We start from the raw sequence: 15,176 nt of genomic DNA, 5'->3' as shown, positions 1-15,176 counted from the left end.
GAAAATTTATACTTCCCCTGGTTACAAGTTATATTTTTTGCAGGGGTACTGAAGATGCGCTATTAAAAAACCAAAGACGGGCACAGCGATTACTAGAAGAAATCCATGCCATGAAGGTAAGGACTTGTGGATATAAGTGTTTTTCTGTGTCTCCTATCAACCTACATTTTCTATATGTGTAGTATTAATTTATTTGAATATTCCTCAGGGCTTATTTATATGGGTCTGTTTGTGAGAACATTTAGAAAATTATATGTTTAATCTTGTGTTTTCTAAGTTTTTTTTCCTGAATTTTTAAAGTGCTAGATTAATATAAGTCAAAACTACCAAACTAAACTAATGTATGCTTAATAATGTCTCATGAGTGAGGGCTTAATTTTTAGTGTCACTTAAAGCACATAATCTAAATTGAGTTCTAGAATTAAAATGTTCATGGTCTGGGCTGGGGATGTGGCTCAAGTGGTAGCGTGCCCGCCTGGCATGCACGAGGCACTGGGTTCAATCCTCAACACCACATAAAAATAAAATAAAGATCTTGTGTTTACCTAAAAATAAATAAATAAATAATAAATATTTAAAAATATATATAAAAAAATGTTCATGGTCTTTGGGAATGCGGATGGAGATATTGGTGGCTGACATAATGCCTTGCCTTTTGCCAACTCAATAAATTTTTTATGTGGTACTGTCAGCATTTTATTCAGTTCTGTAGTAACTTAAAATAAAATTACTGTTAGTCCAACGTGATTCCTTTTTTTTTTTTCAGCCAGACTCTTCACTAGAATAATTTTTAGGTCTTCTTCATGCTCTTAATTTATAGAAACTTTCATTTCCCAAATGACATACCATTAAATGTCTGGGAGACTGTTTTATTGCAGAACTTAAAAAACAACATTTGGTACTAGCAATTATCTTAATTACAGGGTAATTTTGTATGTATGTTACTGTTATAATTTGGTATGACTTCCAAGTTTGAGTTAGATAAAAGCAAGAGAATTCTCTAACAGTATTTTAATTGAGCTAGATTATCAAAGCTTCTCACCCTTTCTTCCTTTTAAAAGGATGGTAAAGTATTGCGTAGGATAAAGTTATCCAGTTAATCTGAATAAAAACAGGTTTTGGAAGTATTTTTCAGTGTGAATGTGGTTATTTCTATTATTTACCCCTTACTCCCTACAGGAAATTCATGTAATTCATTTGATATATTTTTTTCTTTCTCAAAGTAATAATTCCCTTTTATGTAGTCATTTGGGGGCAGGGGGATACTGTATTTGACTTCTAATTATTTATTTTCACTTTGTGAATCATTCAGCCTTTTTTTTTTTTTTTTTGGTACACCTTTTTTTTTTTTCCTTTTTTTTGTACTCCTAAAACAAAAAAATATTTGGAGATTTTTAACTTTGAGGATAATGCTAAGATAGGATGTGATAAAGTAGCTCTGTCTTCCACTTTCTCTTAAACAAGGTGCTACTAAATTATATTGCCTACCTAAGTTTTTCCCTGTAGTATCTTTCATTTTGTAGTCCTAAATTACTCAGTTTTTAATCTACTATATGATTTTATTTTGTGGTAGAAAACAATAAATATTAAGTTTATATGCAGAGTGTGAAGAGTTTGAGAACAAAAGATTTCTCATTAATCATTAGAATACTTCCCTTTTATAAGTCTCAATAATTAATTTGATTTAGTTTATTAGAAAGGAAAGTTGTCCTACTTGATCTTTATGTAAAGCTTGTTTTTTGTTATTCTTAAGTTTCATCAGCAGAGGAAATCACACCCAGTGTTAAAAGTTCATTTATTTACAAGGTTTTTATGTCACTATCTTAGGTTGTTTTTCTGTTTTGCCCTCAGATGTAAGACCACTCTGAACTTGTTGACCCTATAGAAAGCTAAATTCATAGCCAGTATGTTCTTTAAAGACATAAAATGTATAGTATGTATACTCCTTGAGCTTGTGGCAGGGGGTTGGGTGGTCTGGGTTTGCTAATCTGACTTCAGCTTATTTTGTAATGCTCTCTGAACACTGAATTAAATTTAAATATAAAAAGCAGAATAAAAGTAGCACCAGAAAGACTATAGGTTTGCTTTTCTTGTCAAATTTCATTCTGAATGGTACATTTAGAAAATTGGTCTTTTTAAAAGAAGCAAATACATTTAGAATTTTTCTTAATTGAAAGGCACTTCTTAATTTTCTAAGGAAGTGTTTTTCTATGTGAATATCACAGAAATAGTCACAAAACATTAAATTCACAGTCTCTATTAAATTTGCAGGAAAACCTCTGCTTACTCATTTTTCCAGAGAAATTTTTTTCTTGGCTTATACACGGCTAGATTTTTATAGTCTTATTCATGACATACTGTCCTATACTTGCTTTCTATGATAACAGGGTATTTTGTTACAAGATGACATCCTCATGAAGAAAACCCAATATATTTTTAGAAATGGGAGTTTGTTTTTTCTAGCCAAGAAAAAAATGAATGACCTGATCTTTATGATGCTATAAAATCATAGGTTCTAATTTTATAGACTATCATGTATGAATCCCAAGTCTTTGATGCCTAATATTATGCATACTTTTAACTTTGTTACCAACATAAAAACTGACATCTGAAACAGTTTCTTTTTCTTTGAGAGCTAAAGTTAGCTTATCAACACTTACAAATCCCTAAGTTATTTAGTTGAAAAAGTAGATGCTGAAATTAAAACATAAAATGACATTTCAAACAGTGTAAGAAGTCACTTATTCAATAATAAAGGCAATAAGTAGCATTTACGAAGCTTTTATTATGTGTCTAACATGACATTGTGTTTTACATTCTCTGTCTCATGAGTTAGATATCATTATTATACTATTCTTACAGAATAAGAATTCGAAGCTTAGAAAAAGTAAGTAACTCTCCCAGGATCAAATGGGAGTTAACCACCTTACTGCATCAGTAAGATGGGAATTTCCTGAAAAATATCTAGACTCACTCTCCTAAAGATTGGATGAGATAATTTAATGACATGATATGATACCTTCTTTAAAAAAAAAAAAAAAGGCCCAAAGATGTGAATTATGTTTCAGATCCTTTAATTCTTCATAACTAAGCTTACACAGTTACCTTTATCTTTTTTTTTTTTTAAGATTCTGAGTCTGTTCCTTCTCCCTATGTTGAGAATTCTTGTACATTGAGAACTTGTGTATTCTTCTGTGAGACTGTTCTGCCTGCTGCCTAACGTCTCTATTTTAAAACTATTTTCCCTTTGTTTTAATCTTATGTGCTCAGCTTGATTATTAAAACCTCCTTTTATACTTCCATCAGCTTTTCAGATCAATCTGCCTCATGCTTCTTTTTTGAGGGGGTGTAATTAGTGGATCACAAATAAGAAAAATACCTTAGGTTGTGATTGGTAGAAGTTTTATGTAAAATCATATTATTTAGATTTTTCTGATATTTCAAGTTATGCATTTTTAAAAATCAGTGACCTTTTTCTTTTTGCTTTCTGTAATTTTATATACTCTGTTTTTGGTGTTTTTTTTCCCCCGCACTGTGCTTAAAATGAAATTCTTCATAGGGTAAAAGATACATTTTTTTAAGTATTTTGTTAATTATATGTATCAATTACCATTTAGTTCACTTGCACTACTAAAGTAATCATATTAAAAGTATCATTAATTTTGACATTTTTATCTTTTATTTGTTAGACATTACAAAGAATTCTGTTATTAAATCAGACTTGTTAGAAATCTTACTTAGAATTCAACTTTACTAAAAGTTTCAAGGATATAAACAATCAAAAGTTACAAGTGAAGCAAAGAGTGATTGGGGTTATGCATAGCTTGCTACCTACTTCATGCTAAGTTTGGATTTCTCATCAGTCTGTCTACTTTCATTAACTTTCTAGTACCTTCATGCAGAGCTTTGTTTTTGTAAGCCCAGGTTTTATGGTTGTTTTCAGGATTGGAGGTAGGGGGCAATTAACCATATTATCTGTTAGTCTCTTGTTCTGACATAACAATTTAAAATTTTATATTTAGGAAGATGAAGTTGTTTAAGTAAAAGAAACTTAAGAAAGTGTAGCCAGAGAAGGACAAAGAACCCAAAAGGGTATGGTATTTAGAAAACCAGTGAAGAAACTTTCAGGAAGGGAGTGATGAATTAGGTGTATTTTCAAAATTAACACTATCATTTTATTCAAAATATTTACTTATTATTAGATTGTGGTGATTGATAAGTTTGTTAGGTAGAAGTTTCTGTATGGTCTGAGTTGCTTTACAGAACTGTGCTTACATAACTAAAGTGCTTTTTATTGTTGCTCCTATGTTCTAAGTAGGTCAGGCATGCTTTTCTTCCTTTTAGCCCCCAAATCCTGTTTCTTATCTGTAAAACAATTTAATTAAACCTTAAGTTGTTTCCTGAGTCATATTTTCTTCCTTCAGGTCTGTAACCTGAAAACTAATATATATATATTTTTTTTTGCTTTTCATTTACTTTCTGTACTCTTCAAGCATACCCACATCAGGGCCCTTTCTAGCCACAGGATCTATAACAGTCAGTAGTATGACCCCTAAGTTTCTTTCATAATTATGCCCTTTTTACTTAGATCATTTCCCTCTAATTCTTTATGGAAACTAGTAATAAATAATTTCTTGAAACCTACTGGTCACTTTAAAGGTCCGAATAAATATTTTCAGCTCAGGATAGTGTTTTACTGAGAGGTAACAAATAATGAAGGTAAGGTAGTATAGTTTCCAGTAAGAATGTCTCCATCTGCTTGATTATTTAATCTTTTCATTTAGTTCTCCTTATCCATCACATTTTCTCTAACTTCCTTTTTCTCCCTTTGTTTGCTTTTGTCTTGATACAGTTACTGATTATCTTTTTTGTGGGACACTTGCTAAGTAGATAACTTAGATTATGGATAATTTGTAAGAATGTACATCATGAAATTTAATGACTGTTGTATCCATATGAATCAGAATACCTATTATTGGGACAAACGTTGGTGTGTGGACAGGCAGTCTTATTCACCATTTCTGGGCTTTAAAAGGGATATACCCTTTTTCAGACAGAACAACATATGTTAAAATTATTGACTGAACATTTCCACTTTTACAAATATATACTACAAAATGCTTCTTAATTCAGGTTCTTACTCTTAACTTCCTGCCCCATCTCACCTCTTCAAATCATGTTCTGTACTAAAATCAGTGACTCTACTTAAAATGCAAATCTAAATGGGGTTTTCCCCCACCTTGCATACAAGGCCCTTTGTAATCTCTGCTTTAGCTATCTCTCTGCTGCTTTTCTGTCCTCTACCTACTCTATACTTTTTATACCAGCTATGTGGAATCTCAGTCATAGGAATCTCTTTCATGTCTCCTTGACCGTTATCAGATTTTTTTAAACATAATATTTCTCTCCCACCAGAAACAATACTTACTCATCCTTCAATACCTAGTTCTTCACATATCTAGCTCTAGGAAACTTTCTCCAGCACCTCCACTCTCTCTCCACCTCCACTCTCTCTCCAAAAGAACTATTAACCATCCACTCTACATAACCCTTCATATTTCTGCTATGTGGTCTCCTTTCATGCCATTCCTACAACTTATAACTTATTAAGATAATGAATTATTTTACTCAAGTTTATTGTCCCAGTACCTGGTAATGTGTCTGATACATGGTGGATGCTACATGTCTAGCTGACTGAGTGACTTTTTATGCAAAATTTTTTTAACTGTGTTGGTATTTTTATAATGGTGAGGTTATTTTCCATCTCTAGACTTAAGTAGAATATTGTTGAACTGTTACTAATGGTACATAAGAAAGGTTTTGTTTTCATATTTTTAATGTTAACTACCAGAAACAGCACACTAAAAATTCTCTACATTTTATAGTCACCTAAGCCAGTGCCCTAAGGCAAGTAATTTCTAATTTAATTTTTTACAAGGCCGAACTTTTCCTTGCTTCTTAAAGTAGAGCAAGATGCTCTGGTTTAATAGCCCTCTGTACTCTACTTGTGACCTTTGAAAGGATAAACAGGAAATCTTAGTGGTGTTTTAAAAGATCAGTGTATACTGTTCTCACACTCATGCAACAACATTCAAAAACAGATCATCACATTGAAATCCCAGTTTGCTGTCTAGCATGTGGTTCCTACAGGTTTAAGTGTTTTGAATAGGTCATATTCCTTAAACCCTTGTGTTGCATTTTTAATATATTAAAAGAGTCATGATTTTTGTTGTAGGTCAAGTTTATATAAAGATAAATCTGTGGTGGCCTTAAAATACTCTTCTGTGTTAATAAGAGAAGATGTGGCAAAGATAAACGCTATCCATCCTGTTTTGAACCTCATTACTCCTACTTGAAAACAAAGGACAAGTTTCAGGCATTTATTTGCAGAACTGATGAGAATGCTGGTACCATTTACTGAGTGATAACACATCTACTTTTTGAACAAAGAACTGAATCTTGAATTGCTTCATTTGGATAAACCCTAATTCAAAAACTACTGAATATGTAAGCATGATTTAAGAGTAGGGAAAAAAGAAAGGAGTGTCACATGAGTTTTATTATTTAATGTATTTAATTTTTTTGTTGTTTTGATTTGATTTTCTAAATTTTGTAATTCTGGAAATTTGAACTTGCAACCTTGGCAGGATATTTCCTAATAACTGTGAAAGTATCCAAGGCAGTTCTTAACTATTCAAAATTTTTGGACAACCAATACTACTATCATAATTCCAGTATGAAATAATGTGGTGCTTGAAAAAAGAGGTAAATATTACAACATATTTTGTTGGAAACACACAATGGGAGACAAAGGGCTCTAAAGGAAAGAAAAGCAGGAATAAGATCAAGTCTTACAAAATGTTCTGGGTTTTATTTTTGTTTGTCACCTCAACTCTGGGTTAATTGTAGAAAATTATTTTCAAACATTTACACTCATTAACTTGAATACATCTTACATTTTTTTTTTAGTTGTTGATAGAACTTTATTTTTATTTATTTATATGCAGTGCTGAGAATCAAACCCAGTGTCTCACACATGCTAGGCAAGTGCTCAGCCACTGAACTACAACCCCAGCCCACATTGTTATATTTTTATTGTAATGGAAAAAATCATGTATTTTTGTTTTTTCTATATGTGAGAAATAATATCAGTATTAAAATTAATATTTGTGATAACAAGAGAAACTCAGTATTTCACTTTTTCTTTAATATGAAGTTTTGGTTTTTCTGTTTCTCTGATTGGTACTAATTATAAAATAAAAATAACTCAAAAGAAAATGATTGCTTTCAGGATTAATGCTTCTTAGCAACTTCCAATAAAATTGCATGTCTTTTTTATTCTCCCCTTTTCCTCTGTATAATCTAGCCAGACTCTACATGGTATATCCATTTTATATATGGGTAGAATAGGAAGAGAAATCCTCACTTCAAATTTCCTGATTTCTTTTGATACTGAGTATATTAAAATAGAAATTGGAAGTGTGGGTCATATTGAATAATAGTTGTTCTGCTCATTATAATCTAAGATAGCATCACAGTTTATTAATGATTATATGTATTTTCTATTTAGTCATGGAATTTGAAAATAGAAAAATAAAAAGTACAAATGAAAGATTAGGAATTTACAGAACATTTATTATAAATTCCATATCATATACACAGGTTCAGTACATTTTAATTTAAAGCCTACTGTATTGGTGAGTGCATTTCTATTTATTTTTTCAGGGGCAGGGGCTGTGGCTTAGCGATAGAGTGCTGACCTAGCATGTGTGAGGCATTGGGTTCGAGCCTCAGCACCACATAAAAATCAATAAATAAAATACAACTACAATAAATAAAATCCAACTACAGCTTTTAAAAAATGCTTCTAAACTATTTATTCTTTCAAAGAACATACTGTTGTATTAAAAACAAGCATTCAAAAAAATAATATTTTTTTACTATGTTGGAACCTAGAGAAGGGATCAGTTGATTTTATTTCTTACACCTTTGGGTGGACTGCACAGAGCTGGAGGGCACCAAGTCAGAACTGGAATAAATATGAAGTTCCTAGGAATGTGCTTTCTGATTAAACAGAACACTTCATAAACAAGGCATACAGATCTGTAAGTACATGGCCTGATTTGGAAGGTCATTTGGTGTCTTGTATTTCCATTATAGTATGTAGCACATTGTAAATTTTTTAAAACATCAAATCTTTAAAATATCTTTTATTTCAATGCTTAGTGTACTAGTTGTAGCCTAAAGCAAGTGCTGAGCATGTATTTCTTCATTTTGTTAATGGCATAGCTAGAATATGGAGTGAAAGAAGTAAAAAGCTGAAGTATTAGCTGAAAATAGTAGGTGGAGTTACATTTTAAAAGCTATTTAGAGAATATGGACACACAAAAGAATTTTAAGTAATCATCTGGTGTTATCTGCTGAAGACAGAGTAGAAGGACTGGTTAAAAGGAAAAGAGTTTGGAGGTGAAATAAGTAGAAGAAGCCATAGCCTATAGATCCACCTTCTGACTTAAATGTTTTTCATATGCTGAGCAGACATTTATTAAACCTTTCTTTTTTTATAGCTGTGTGTCATATGATTCATTATACCTACTCTGCAAAAGCTCACTGTATCACAGAAGGGATGTCTGGTTTGCATAATTTTAGACCAGCATAAGTTATGATAGGTGCTATGAAATTTTTAAAAGAGCAAGAGAATGTTTCCAATAATAATCAAGGAAACCTTCATAGAAAAGTTTTGACAGTTTAACCACAAATCAGATACAATATTCCTAGTCAAGAGAACTTCCTTGATCTTTGATTCCAGCTTGTTAGCAAGGATAGGATACTGTTTTATACAAGGCTTCACATATCAGACTTCTCTATTATTCATTATACTAGGAAGCTTAGTCTTATCTAGAGCACCATCTATAAATAACATAATAGGAGCTCTAATTATTAATTATTGAGCCTCTTTCCTATGCCAGCTCTTTACTAGAACTGTATATATTAACTCTTAATTTTCATGGTAGTTTAAGTTTCCTATTGGCCCCATTGTATTGAGGGGGAAATGGGATTTAAAAAAATTTATATATAATTTTACATAATAATATTAAATAAAGGGCTGGGGATGTGGCTCAAGTGGTAGTGCGCTCGCCTGGCATGCGTGCGGCCCAGGTTCGATCCTCAGCACCACATACAAACAAAAAAAAATGTTGTGTCCTCCAATAACTAAAAAAAAAATAAATATAAAAAAATTCTCTCCCCTCTCTCTTAAAAAAATATTAAATAACAATATAATTTCTATATAAATATTAATTAATATTTTTAATTAAAATTAATTAACATTCATGTATTAATATTTCTATATTAATAACAGACTGAGCTCTTGTGGATTTTATAAAACTGTCTCTTGTTCTTTCACTTAAATACTACTACTTTTAATACATCTTTATATCCTTTTTAGTATATTCCTGCATCTTAGCCTGGAATTCAAAATTATAAAGAAACACTATTAGACTGGGGTTATGGCTTAGTGGCAGACACTTACGTAGTATATGTGAGGCATTGGGTTCGATTCTCAGCACCGCATATAAATAAATAAAATAAAGGTCCATTGACAACTAAAATTTAAAAAAAAAAAAGAAAAAGAAACACTATCTCAGTAACCTAATGTAATTTCTCTTTAGCCCTTTGATGGGGTTTCTAGATGATTTAATGAGGAGGGAGAAACGTGCTATAAGCTTATGTAATTATTAAACTTAAGATGTTGAGTTTTCTTTTTTCTTTAAAATCTTTGGGGTTGGACAAGGAAAACTAAGCTTGCAAATATGTAGTTAAAATTTTTTAGGAGAAATGTGGCTGCTATAAGTTTGTATCAAGCTATAATTTTATCCTCCCTGCAGTTGATACAATGCATGATACCAAATAATATATATTTTCTTTTGACCCCTGTTATTTTTATTCTTAACATGTTATCCTGAGAAGACATGTGAAAATAAAGGGGTTTCAGGTATTTTATTTACTCTTTATAAATTTGCCACAGAATTATACCCCTTTAAAATAATTAGATTCTATTTCAAAAATAATAACTTATTCTCCCCAATACCAGCCATTTTGTTAGAAGGGTTTCTCCAGAATAAAAGTTGAGGGGTAGGGGGACTCTGTATATTATGGTTTATTCTTTAGAATACACAGGTGTTCTCTGTGTAGTCTTCAGACTAATATAATGGCTAGATCTGATTTTCTCTACCTATCTCTTTGAAAACGACTATAGAAATAAGTAATTTTCTGTGCCAAGAATGGTTTCGATTTTTTTATTTGACATAAGAAAGTGTTATCGTGTTTGAACATTTGCATTAAACAAATTATTTCCCCATGTTTTCTAAAAGGTATCTCTACTGTTGAGAGAGGACTACATAGCCAAAAGGTTTTGAAGCTTGACTTGACAGAATTATTTGCTATGTATATACTTGATTAATTGCCATTTTTAAATGAAAAGCAAATTTTTGTGCTATTGAATTATGCTAGTATTCCTTTAGGTTTGCCCACCAAAATAGTAATTTCCATAAATTGATGAAAATAAATTATACTTAAATTATTAAGTGTAGTTTTTAAAATATAAAGACTCAACTTCTGACATGAAATTCAACTTGGAAGTAAAGTGAGACAGTACTATTTGTAGACATTTAGTAATTCTTTAACTGGCTGCCAGCAAAAACTTGACATCAGTAAAAATTTCGTAGTAGTAAACTTACTTTGTTTTATTATATCACTCTCCTGTTCAAGAACTTAAATTAAGTCCCTTTTGTTTGCCAACCTGGGTCTAGTTCTTCATGAATATTAATGGCTCTTTCATCAGTTGACTGCTTTCATTCTGACTAACTATTTCTTAACCTCATTTCTGCCCACCTATGATAGTCAACACACCTTGTGCCTTCTTGTTTTTAAGTTTCTTTAGCTTTATGTGATAAAAAGGCAACACTTACTGTCCCCTCACACATATTCTTCAAAACTACAATGAATCATTATAATAATTTTCACCAATCTCTAAGTAGTAATTCTGTTGTAATATGGGGGATATAGGAATGAGAATTCATGTGTAGGGGTATATATCATAATGGGAATTTCATGCAAATTAAGAAAACTCATCTAATAAATTGGAAATCTTTTAATTGTTTCCTCCATTGAGAACTAAACAGAAATTAGAATACTAAACACGGATTACCCTAGTTACTTTATATGTAGCACTAAGTCTATTATTAACAGTGTGTGTGTGTGTTTGTGTGTGTGTGTGTGTTGATTTGTTAGAAACCTGGAATTGAACCCAGTGGTGCTTACCCACTGAGCCATATCCCCAGCTCTTTTTTATTTTTCAGACAAGGTCTTACTAAGTTGCTGAGGCCCTTGCTAAATTGCTGAGGCTAGCTTTGAATTTGCCAGTATTCCTTGTGATCCTTCTGCCTCAGACTCCTGAGCCGCTGGAATTACAGGCATGTGCCAGCTTTGCTTTGATTTCTCTGCTGTGGTGATTAAACAAAATATGTAATATCAGTATTCCTAGCATTAGCACTCTTTGAATACATTTTTTAAGAATTTGAATTTCTGTACTCTTTTAATAGATTTAAATGCATTGGTAAAAATATTAAGATGGCCATTGTCCTCAATGCCATTATGAAAAGTTATTCCAAAACTATTCGATAACATAGAGAGATCCAGAACAGAGATCTTTCGGAGATTCACTGTATTATTATTCATCCTTACTTGTCCAGATTTCATGGTGACTTTAGACCAGAAACTGAAATTATTATTTTAGTTAGAGTGTTATAGTCTTAAAAGAAAAACACATTTTTACCTGGTATAATTTAATCTTGTACTTTGCCAGAAATGGTCACACACTTTTAGTCATCTCAGAGCCAACCTCATGACTAGAACACCTTGTTTTGGCTCAAGAAAAATGTCTTAGGTTTTGTATGACAAAGTATATGATTCTGCATAAAATTGTGAATGCATGGAGTACAAGTTTCCTAGAACAAGTATAACATTTAAAAAAAAAAAAGAAAGATACATTTGGCCAGTAATGAAAGATTTTGAATGTCAATCTGAAGGTTTTTGACTTATTTAAAGTTCCTGGTTCTGGAGACAGAAAACCAGTTAAATTATTATAATCCATACAATTCATAATATAAGTTCTGAATGTAGGAGTAGGATAAATTTAAAGGAAGAAACAAATTGAACAAAACAGAAAAGAAATGGGAGTATTACAGAATCATAATAAAGAGGCTTATAGTATCAGATGATTCTGAGTTCTCTAATCTGAGCTGCAGACAGTGGTATGTTACTCTTCTTTTCATCATTGACCAAAACACCTGACAAGAACAATTTAGAGAAGGAAAAAGTTATTTTAGCTTATGGTTTCTGTGGTTCATTCCCCTAGTCAATATGGGCCCATGGTGAGGTAGAACTTCATAACAAAAGAATGTGGAGAAGGAGCTGAGTTCTACTCAAGGCAGCCAGGAGGCAAAGAAGGCAAGGGAAAGGGGCCACTGGGAAATAAGCCCTTCCTGGACATGACCCCATTGACTTACTTTCTGTAGCAATGCCCCATCATTGTGCAGTTTCCATCCCTGTAGTCCATTCAGCTAAGGTGAACTGATTAAGTTATAGTTTCATGATCTAGTCATTTCATCTCTGAATATTCATTCTTTTGGGGGACACCTTATATCCAAACCATTACAGGTGGAGATGCCATTGTCCACAGGAGAGCATACCCAGAAATGGGTAAGAAGAAAACAGATACTTATATGGAAAAATCCCTTGGTGGTATGATAATAGAGTATAACTTAAAGTTTCATCTAATAGAGCTGATTTAACAAAGAGTAGAACAATATTTAGTAAATAAGGTTTTTGTTGTCAGTGAAGAATAACCTTAATGAAATGCCTGTCTTTTGAAAAGCATAAAGATTGGGATGTCAATATCTGTCTCACATGTCATTTCAGAAAAATTATTTAACTCATTTCCAAATATACCAAAAACGTACAATACATACTTAGCATCTTTTTTCTTGTGGTGGGAGTTAACTTCTCATAATCTAAACATCGCATTTAGCTGTAAACACAAAAATCTCTTATGTTTTATTAAGTTAAAAGCCAGACCCTGAAGATCTCCTTGAAATTAAAAATGTTAACATTATTACTTTTTTTAATGTCCAATGTGTCCCACAGTATGGTACAAAATAGTTTTAATTGGAAACATATACTTCCCCACTGAACCAGAAAAATCACCATACTGTTATATATTTTTTTTGATTGCAGACAGATTTAATCTGTTTATTTAATTTAATAATTTAATTCTTTGTTTATTTAAAAGTATATGTAATGTGATTGTGTGTGTTTATGCACATCATTTTAAAGCAACTGACCAAGCAAAAAGATGTAATGAGGAATCTTCAAAGATCCCCATTCTTCCCTCTAGATCATGATCCTCCTAGAGCTCCTCTTCTTTTACTTACTAATTTTACTTCTTGAAGTCTTTTTTTGGGGGGGGCGGGGGGGAAGAGCAGGAAGGTCAACATTTATTTCTACTGCTTGGAATGTGCTTTGGAGGGGATTGGAACTTGTTTTTCTCTTTGGAATATTCTTTCCATTTTTTTTTCTTTTCCTTCCCCATATGGCTGGTACAATGAGAAAGGCTCAAGTTAGCTTGTCAATTGGAAGAGGCCCCTGGATCTTTGCAAGCCCTAAGAAGTCCTAAGAAAGATGCTGGCAAAAGGAGGTATTGGCTACTTGTGCTTGTCCTGTGTAGAAGCCCTCTTTCTTGGAACCTGTCTCCTGCTTCTGGAGAGGAAGGACCCTGGGGATGAGTTTTGGAAATAACAGGAATTTTCAAAGTGCAGTCCAAAGACCAGGAGCACCAGAGAATTTGTAAGAATGCAAATTCTCAGGCTCCACTGTAGAAGGACTGAATCCAGTGCTCTGTGATTGGAGTCCAGTAGTCCAAGCTTTAACAAATCTTCAAGGTGGCCCAACTACAGGCTGAAGTTGGAGTGCCTAGGTACTACAATTGGGTTGATCTTTGAGGCTGAGGTCATTTTCTGTTTCTCCTGGGTATCCAATGCCTTCCTGTTGCTATTGCAATACTGAGAACTATTTTAAGTGTCTCTCAGAACTTTTTACTCCAAGTTAAATGGTCATGGTGCTATTTGTCCTAGCTTTTAAATAGTTCTGGTAAGCTGAGTAGAAGAGTGAAAGTTTTGAATGCTAAATGCAGTAGTGAATTTTTCTGAGCACTGGATGTTCAGATTTCTCAGTGTTGTTACTCCAACATCTATTACCTATGAGGGGCTGAGGAGTATTAGATGAACTTATGAATAGTTCTTGGTTATGGATGTTGCTTCAGGAGGAAGATTTCAGGCTTGTGGGTGAGACAGACCTGGGCTCGAATCCAGGTTCTGGCACTTACTAGGCCAGTGGCCTTGAGCAAGTTGACTAGCTTTAATCTTCTTTTTTTTTTTTTAATTGTTGATAGTTCAAAACATTACACAGTTCTTAATATATCATATTTCACAGTTTGATTCAAGTGGGTTATGAACTCCCATTTTTACCCCATATACAAATTGCTGTATCACATCAGTTACCCTTCCATTGATTTACATATTGCCATTCTAGTGTCTGATGTATTCAGCTGTCTATCCTATTCTCTACTATCCCCCCTCCCCTCCTCTCTTCTCTCTCTACCCCCTCTACTGTAAATCATTTCTTCCACTTGTATTATTCTTCTCTTACCCTCCTTTCCTCTTATATGTAATTTTGTATAACCCTGAGGATCAACTTCCATTTTCATGCAATTTCCCCTTCTCTCTCCCTTTCCCTCCCACCTCTCATCCCTTATATCAATGAAGTCATTTGGCATTTGTTTTTTAAATATTGGCTAGCTTCACTTAGCATAATCTGCTCCAATGCCATCCATTTCCCTCCAAATTCTATGATTTTGTCGTTTCCTAATGCAGAGTAATACTTCATTGTGTATAAATGCCACATTTTTTTTTATCCATTCATCTATTGAAGGGCATCTAGGCTGGTTCCACAATCTTGCTATCATGAATTGTGCTGCTATGAACATCGATGTAGCAGTGTCCCTATAACATGCTCTTATTAGGTCTTTAGGGAATAGACCAAGAAGGGGAATAGCTGGG

The 15,176-nt window shown here is 32.8% G+C and overlaps 1 protein-coding gene across 1 annotated transcript in view; it reads left to right on the top strand.

The window, feature by feature from the left end:
• The window catches only part of Srfbp1 (serum response factor binding protein 1), a 69,648-nt gene that overhangs the window by 21,619 nt on the left and 32,853 nt on the right, over positions 1-15,176 (top strand). Inside the window, exon 3 of the mRNA XM_026396195.2 lies at positions 44-116. Within this exon, the coding sequence (XP_026251980.1) occupies positions 44-116 (73 nt within the window). The remainder of the gene's footprint in view (positions 1-43; positions 117-15,176) is intronic.

The sequence above is a fragment of the Urocitellus parryii genome, chromosome 1 (assembly GCF_045843805.1).
Source record: "Urocitellus parryii isolate mUroPar1 chromosome 1, mUroPar1.hap1, whole genome shotgun sequence".
Classification (NCBI taxonomy): domain Eukaryota; kingdom Metazoa; phylum Chordata; class Mammalia; order Rodentia; family Sciuridae; genus Urocitellus; species Urocitellus parryii.
This window is presented reverse-complemented; position numbering and strand designations above follow the sequence as displayed.